The sequence below is a fragment of the Ceratina calcarata genome, unplaced genomic scaffold, assembly GCF_001652005.2.
Source record: "Ceratina calcarata isolate Rehan_Ccalc_2016 unplaced genomic scaffold, ASM165200v1 scaffold673, whole genome shotgun sequence".
Classification (NCBI taxonomy): domain Eukaryota; kingdom Metazoa; phylum Arthropoda; class Insecta; order Hymenoptera; family Apidae; genus Ceratina; species Ceratina calcarata.
The window spans coordinates 15,157-23,286 of NW_017177987.1; the positions used below are offsets into that span (position 1 = coordinate 15,157).

General features: G+C 38.1%; 1 protein-coding gene across 1 annotated transcript in view; it reads right to left on the reverse strand.

The window, feature by feature from the left end:
* Positions 1–778: 778 nt before the first annotated feature.
* Positions 779–8,130, reverse strand: part of LOC108630101 (cell adhesion molecule 1-like) — a 16,579-nt gene continuing 9,227 nt past the window's right edge. The window contains exons 3-4 of the mRNA XM_026817791.1: positions 6,144–6,279; positions 779–983 (exon numbers count right to left, since the gene is read on the reverse strand). Of these exons, the coding sequence (XP_026673592.1) occupies positions 811–983; positions 6,144–6,279 (309 nt within the window). The 3' untranslated portion in view covers positions 779–810. The remainder of the gene's footprint in view (positions 984–6,143; positions 6,280–8,130) is intronic.

Below are 8,130 nucleotides of genomic sequence, written 5' to 3' on the forward strand. Positions count from 1 at the left end.
AATCACGTATCGAATTGCAGAATCGATGATCCATCGATACCGAATCGAGCGCAACATTTTTCAGGCCACGATCCATTTAATTAACGTTTACGCAACTATTGTATACGATCGTTTATGTTCACGCTTCTTGACACGATATGTGTACGCCCCGTAATAATTTGTTCAACGGCGAATTAATTACCCATTATAAGCGGAACATCAAATTGCTTTCATTAATTAATTCATTACAATGGGCTCGAACATACATGTAAGTATTTATGCATACTATGGCTAATCTCGATTTGAGTAATGCCTGGCAAACTTGGAAGAATAATATGGTGTAAAAAATTATATCGTAAAAAGAATAAGCGTGCATTGAAAATGACCTATTGACGTTTAATAATCTTTAAATAAAGTCAGATTTACTAATAATGGAACATTGACACTACTTTTTATGAGAATTGTTATGTTTGACATAGGGTTTCTTTGATACTTTTTGTCTTAAATATATAGAATATAATAAAATTTAAAAAAAATTGACGTTGAGATTAAAAACAAATTTGTGGCAACATCTTTTTATAGCTCTTCGTCGATTCGAAAATATGAAATACATGTATAATCGCTAAGACCAGACATATACATATATACATCCTGTTTTATATTATAATAAATCTGAACCGATCTTTTTAGATTGAAATGAACACAGGCAGGAAAAGGTTTGGGAAATGAAACGAGAGGAGGAGTGTTGAAAAGGGAGGAAGAGAGAGAGAAGTGATACGTCGTTGAACTTTAATCGTCCAACACGATGACACAGCTGCGGATGGAGGACACTTATAGATAAGGAAACATTGAGCACAATATTCTACTTACGAGATGTCCGTTCAACTTCCACGTAATGACGGAGGCGGGCTTCGAGTTGCCGGTGGTGCAGTTCACCCGAAGCAGCTCACCCACCGAGATCCACTCCTTCGCGATCTCGATCATTGGGCCCGTTTTTGGTGCATCTAAGACAAAACAATTATCAAATCAAGGGATGCGGCAGCGTCCCGAGGGCAAGTTTGAGCCGGATGCCCGTCAGGATACCGTGTATCATTCTTATATAGATGTAAATTCGACATTTTTAATTTCTTTCGTGAATATTAATTGTTCTTAATGTCATAGAATATAATGTGTAACAAGTCTTATTTAAAAAGATGTTCTTAATGCAGAGATGTCATTGATAAATCACTAGATTCGCCGATTTCAACATATTTTTCGTCTTCCTAGCTAAAGAAATGAGAGTGGCCAACTTACAAAGTTTATTATATTTTTTATGAACGATTGAAAGTGGTCAACTTCATATTCATTAAGGTTATAATATAACGGTGTATGCGACGTGCGATTATAAATACGCATATCAACTAAATCGAAGTTATTATAGTATATAAATAAATATAAATCAAATCGAATATTTATATTATGAATTATATACATTGTTAAGAGAATATGTATATATTTACATTATGAAGAGAAAAGAATAAGCATTAAAACAAGTTATAATACAACAAATTTTTATCATTTATTAATTAACATAAATATCTTGCACATTTCTATTTACTGTTTTCAATTTTACAACAAAAATATTTGATTTACGTTGTTTTGATTATACAATCTCTGCAAAAACTTATGTCTTCTAAATATTAGTCTAATTATGTAAGTTTTACTGATTATTAAGTAATCTGTGTATTTTTGAAATCTCTTTTCGATCCTTTAAATCAGGTAGGGTGGCAATATAATGAAAACAGGAATACAAAGCTTGCTTTAATTATTACTTAATTAATGAAATTCATATATATAAAATAAAATATATAAAAGAAATAAAAATACTAAGGATACATATGTATGCAAGATAAGAAAATAATAAAATAATATATAAGAATATATAATAGAATATAAAATAAAATATATGAAAGAAATAAAAATACTAAAAATACATAATAGAATAATAATATAGTAAGAATAAATAATAGATAATAGAATAATAAAATTGTTATTTAATATACAGAAGTATTACTATCTGGTTAACTTAATATGTTGGCCCCATATACATTCGACTATTCTCAAGTGTTCTTTATTAATTAAATTTAGATAAACATCAGGAAATGCCATTCCTAGTTTCTATCGTTGTCGAGATAAACGAGGTAGTTTTCCTTTAATATGATTCTATTAAAATTCGGAAGTCAAGTGAATGTACGTATAAGAATTTCCAACATCTTAACATAGATTACTACAGTTTATGCAGTTATTTTATACAAATTAAAATAGTTATGTGTAGGAAACAAAATATTTTATATTCTTTACGTTTACATTGTAAGAATCATTTGAATCAAGCTTCCTAACTAATGCGAAGTTACAACGTTTTGACAATAGATCGTAAAAGCTATAAAAACATGAATTTCCATACTTTTGAATAAAAAGAATTTTTTATTTGATTCATTAATACATATGCTTTTTGCAGTTACTCGAAACTATGAGAACTGTCGAGTACTAGTTTTTTGTTTTAATCTGCAGAGTTCAAGCATACTTATTCTAATACTTTCTATTGATAAGTGCATGACTCCTATACAGGGTGTCCCAGAACTACTACTACGCCCGAAAATGAGGAGGAGCTGGGGTGATTTTAAACAACTTTTTCCTTTGCAAAAAAGTTGTCCGAGGCGTGGTTATTGAGTTATTAACAAAAATCCCCGACCAATCAGAGCGCGAGTATACATGGCGGGCAGGAGCGCGGCAACCGCCTCGTGCATTGCCGCGCCCGTATGTCGCGCTCACGACGAGAGTACAGGTTGGAACAAAAGTTTCATGCAAAAAGAAACTAAGAAATTGATGAAATATTACAGAAAACAAAGCAATTAGTCGTTAGTCACGTTCGCTCAATAAATGTAACATACTGAATGAAATAACTAACAACTTTATAAATTACACAGTATGTAAAGCATAAAAAATGGGAAAATAATGAGAGTTAGACTTACTTCTTGGTTGGTAGGTGCACCTGCTCGTAGAAGAACGTCAATGGGTCAATGGGTCGACCTTCGACACTCGAAGATAGGACACATGGCTCGCAGCAGCTGATGCTTGGAGTAAGTCAGTGACCTGCACCCGATGGTTTTTTCCTTATCATAACGATCATTTCCCACTGGCAAATTTTCACAAAACAAAAACTGTCACTTGTACACTTTCCAATTTTACTGCCACTTTTCATTTTACAAATCCACTGTCACATTGCACTTTGCAATTGAAAATTTGCATACACGTTTTCATTTTAATTCTTAACTCCAATCGGAATAGTGTTCGCGGAACAATTCCACTGCCGCTTTCGGATTATAACTCACTTACGCGTAATAACGAACATATTAAGATATTCCGTGTTCCTTAAGGCACGCACCGTTCTGTTTAGTAACGCACGGCGAAGCCAACTGATCGCTCGCTCGAAGATTTTCTTCCAGAAAATCTTTCCCCACTCGGGGGACAAGTACGTTAGGGAAAATGTGTTTGTATTTTTCGACTAAGCCCGGCCTTCGTTTCGTTGTCGTCCGTAAAAACTCTTCACGTGCATTTTCTGGAAGAAAATCTTCGAGCAATGGGAACTAAGAATTAAAATGAAAACATGTATGCAAATTTTCAATTGCAAAGTGCAATGTGACAGTGGATTTGTAAAATGAAAAGTGGCAGTGAATTTGGAAAGTGTAAAAGTGACAATTTTTGTTTTGTGAAAATTTGCCAGTGGGAAACTGACAATGATCGTGATGATAAGGAAAATATCGTCGGGTGCAGGTTACTGATTTACTCCAAGCCAGCGTTGAGATATTTTTTACCTCGGCCGGAAAGTGGGGACGACGCGACCATGGTGGGGACCAATAGTTGGTGGGGGTATGCAGTGATTTTCACGGTAGCGCTGCGGAGAGCTTCGCGAACGCGCATGAGCACGCATGAGGGGAATAGTAGTGGGGATCGAAATACGGGCGAAAAACAGGGGAAGCGAGCCTCGAGGTAAAAAATATCTCAACGCTGCTCCAAACATCAGCTGCTGCGAGCCATGTGTCCTATCTTCGAGTGCCGAAGGTCGACCCGTTGACCCATTGACGTTCTTCTACGAGCAGGTGCGCTGACCAACGAAGAAGTAAGTTCAACTCTGATTCTTTTCACATTTTTCATAATTTTACCTATCCTGTAATTTGTAAAGTTGTTTGTTATTTCATTCAGCATGTTACATTTGTTCAGTGAACATAAGTAACGACTAATCCCTTTCTTTCTTCCGATATTTAACCAATTTGTTAGTTCGTTTTTGCATGCAACATTTCTTTAATCCTATGCTCTCGTCACGTGCGCGACATACTGGCGCGGCAGCGCGCGAGGCGGTTATCGTGCTCCTGCCCGCCTTGTATACTCGCGCTCTGATTGGGCGTGGATTTTTGTGAATAACTCAATAACCACGCGTCGGACAACTTTTTTGCAAAGGAAAAAGTTGTTTAAAATCACCTCAGGAACCTCCCATTAAAATATGTACCACTAGTCCTGGGACACCCTGTATATATAGAACCGATGACAAGAGACAGTTCTCAGACTTACACTTACCAGATGCCAAGGCCGAATTGCCTTTTGTCGTACACATCCTGCTTGTCCCCCGAGTGAGGAAAGATTTCCTGGAAGAAAATCTTCGAGCGAGCGATCAGTTGGCTTCGCCTTGCGTTACTAAACAGAACGGTGCGTGCCTTAACGAACACGGAATATTTTAATATGTTCGTTATTTACGCGTAAGTGAGTTATAATCCGAGAGCGGCAGTGGAATTGTTCCGCGAACAGTATTCCGATCGGAGCTAAGAATTAAAATGAAAACGTGTATGCAAATTTTCAATTGCAAAGTGCAATGTGACAGTGGATTTGTAAAATGTAAAGTGGCAGTGAATTTGGAAAGTGTAAAAGTGACAATTTTTGTTTTGTGAAAATTTGCCAGTGGGAAACTGACAATGATCGTGATGATAAGGAAAATATCGTCGGGTGCAGGTTACTGATTTACTCCAAGCCAGCGTTGAGATATTTTTTACCTCGGCCGGAAAGTGGGGACGACGCGACCATGGTGGGGACCAATAGTTGGTGGGGGTATGCAGTGATTTTCACGGTAGCGCTGCGGAGAGCTTCGCGAACGCGCATGAGCACGCATGAGGGGAATAGTAGTGGGGATCGAAATACGGGCGAAAAACAGGGGAAGCGAGCCTCGAGGTAAAAAATATCTCAACGCTGCTCCAAACATCAGCTGCTGCGAGCCATGTGTCCTATCTTCGAGTGCCGAAGGTCGACCCGTTGACCCATTGACGTTCTTCTACGAGCAGGTGCGCTGACCAACGAAGAAGTAAGTTCAACTCTGATTCTTTTCACATTTTTCATAATTTTACCTATCCTGTAATTTGTAAAGTTGTTTGTTATTTCATTCAGCATGTTACATTTGTTCAGTGAACATAAGTAACGACTAATCCCTTTCTTTCTTCCGATATTTAACCAATTTGTTAGTTCGTTTTTGCATGCAACATTTCTTTAATCCTATGCTCTCGTCACGTGCGCGACATACTGGCGCGGCAGCGCGCGAGGCGGTTATCGTGCTCCTGCCCGCCTTGTATACTCGCGCTCTGATTGGGCGTGGATTTTTGTGAATAACTCAATAACCACGCGTCGGACAACTTTTTTGCAAAGGAAAAAGTTGTTTAAAATCACCTGAGCTCCTCCTCATTTTCGGGCGTAGTAGTAGTTCTGGGACACCCTGTATACTTTATTGTTATATCAGAATTTTTCAAGCTTGACACCGAAAGAAAGCAACGTATGTATTCATAATTTTTAAACGTCATAAGATTTATGTTGTACGTGGACGGTGATATAATTAGTAAACTCTTTCCTATCGATCCTGGGTGTAGCAAGCGTAAAAAGACGCAGGGCAAGGAATTTTCTTAAAGGTGTAACGGAAGGTTGATTCGCGTTCCTTTCTAAAGCTCTCAACGAATCCGAGAGGAAAATGGATCGCACGTAAGAATGCTGGTGCACGTGCACTGAATTACAGAACCAAGCCCCAGTTCAGTAGCAAAAGAGATTGCTTTTTCTGTAAAATGTTTTCAATTCTAGACTTCTCTGCTCACCTACTACCTCCATACTGGACCTCTCGATTAGCGTGTGATACGTTGGACTGCCTGCCGATACTTCGCATTTGTACATCCCCGTCAGCTTCCTCGATACATTTACCAAAGTCACGTCGAACGCATTCGATTTGGAAACCTGTCGAACAGATCGAGTCTTATCAATGATAAACTCTAAATATCTCCTCGAAATGTATTTCTGACCACTTATAAGTAGAAGAGTCTTGGACGCAATTTCTTGATTCTTGATTCTTGATTCTTGCCTTATTTTGGCTTCTAGAATTCCCCCTTAAAACTTTCCCTACCAATAGCTGAACAGTCTATATTGTTCTTTCTTAATTAGACATTCCTCGTTCCAAAAATTATTCCTGAAGATAATAATGCCTTTTCGGTTTGAAAATCAAGGTTCATTATCATTTTATACAATACCCTTTTGACTCGCATCATCTTTGTAATGAATCTTGCTGTAAAATGTTCTCACTGTCAGATTTAGACCATTCGTATGCAAAATGGAAAGATAATTATTATTCGCCAGCGTGTTTTATCTCGTTGCAGCTCAAGGCACTATATGAAGAGGTAAAAGTCGTAGTGCTGTAATTCACTTTTCAGATTCGAAAGGTTCTGGAAATGGTACAGCTGTCGTTACCATGCTTACATTAGGCTACTATCGCATTACTAAACGCATTACCATTCGTAGCATAAGTTACAATTTGGCGGAAAAGTGACTTACATCATTAGGGTTTTTTACCCCCTCATGTGGAAGTATAGGAAATATTCCTTCTCAGAGACCTGGAAAAAGAGTTTTTTGGAATGTCTGTGGGGTATGATATTAAAATGAATCCGGTTTTATAATATCAACTAGCACACTAAATAATATACAGGGTGTCCCAGGACTAGTGGTACATATTTTAATGGGAGGTTCCTGAGGTGATTTTAAACAACTTTTTCCTTTGCGAAAAAGTTGTCCGAGGCGTGGTTATTGAGTTATTAACAAAAATCCCCGACCAATCAGAGCGCGAGTATACATGGCGGGCAGGAGCGCGGCAACCGCCTCGTGCATTGCCGCGCCCGTATGTCGCGCTCACGACGAGAGTACAGGTTGGAACAAAAGTTTCATGCAGAAAGAAACTAAGAAATTGATGAAATATTACAGAAAACAAAGCAATTAGTCGTTAGTCACGTTCGCTCAATAAATGTAACATACTGAATGAAATAACTAACAACTTTATAAATTACACAGTATGTAAAGCATAAAAAATGGGAAAATAATGAGAGTTAGACTTACTTCTTGGTTGGTAGGTGCACCTGCTCGTAGAAGAACGTCAATGGGTCAATGGGTCGACCTTCGACACTCGAAGATAGGACACATGGCTCGCAGCAGCTGATGCTTGGAGTAAGTCAGTGACCTGCACCCGATGGTTTTTTCCTTATCATCACGATCATTGTCACTTTCCCACTGGCAAATTTTCACAAAACAAAAATTGTCACTTTTACACTTTCCAAATTCACTGCCACTTTACATTTTACAAATCCACTGTCACATTGCACTTTGCAATTGAAAATTTGCATACACGTTTTCATTTTAATTCTTAGCTCCGATCGGAATACTGTTCGCGGAACAATTCCACTGCCGCTCTCGGATTATAACTCACTTACGCGTAAATAACGAACATATTAAAATATTCCGTGTTCGTTAAGGCACGCACCGTTCTGTTTAGTAACGCAAGGCGAAGCCAACTGATCGCTCGCTCGAAGATTTTCTTCCAGGAAATCTTTCCTCACTCGGGGGACAAGCAGGATGTGTACGACAAAAGGCAATTCGGCCTTGGCATCTGGTAAGTGTAAGTCTGAGAACTGTCTCTTGTCATCGGTTCGAGTGTTCTGCACGTGAAGAATTTTTAAGGACGACAAAGAAACGAAGGTCGGGTTTAGTTGAAAAATACAAACACATTTTCTGTAACGAACTTGTCCCCCGAGTGGGGAAAGATTT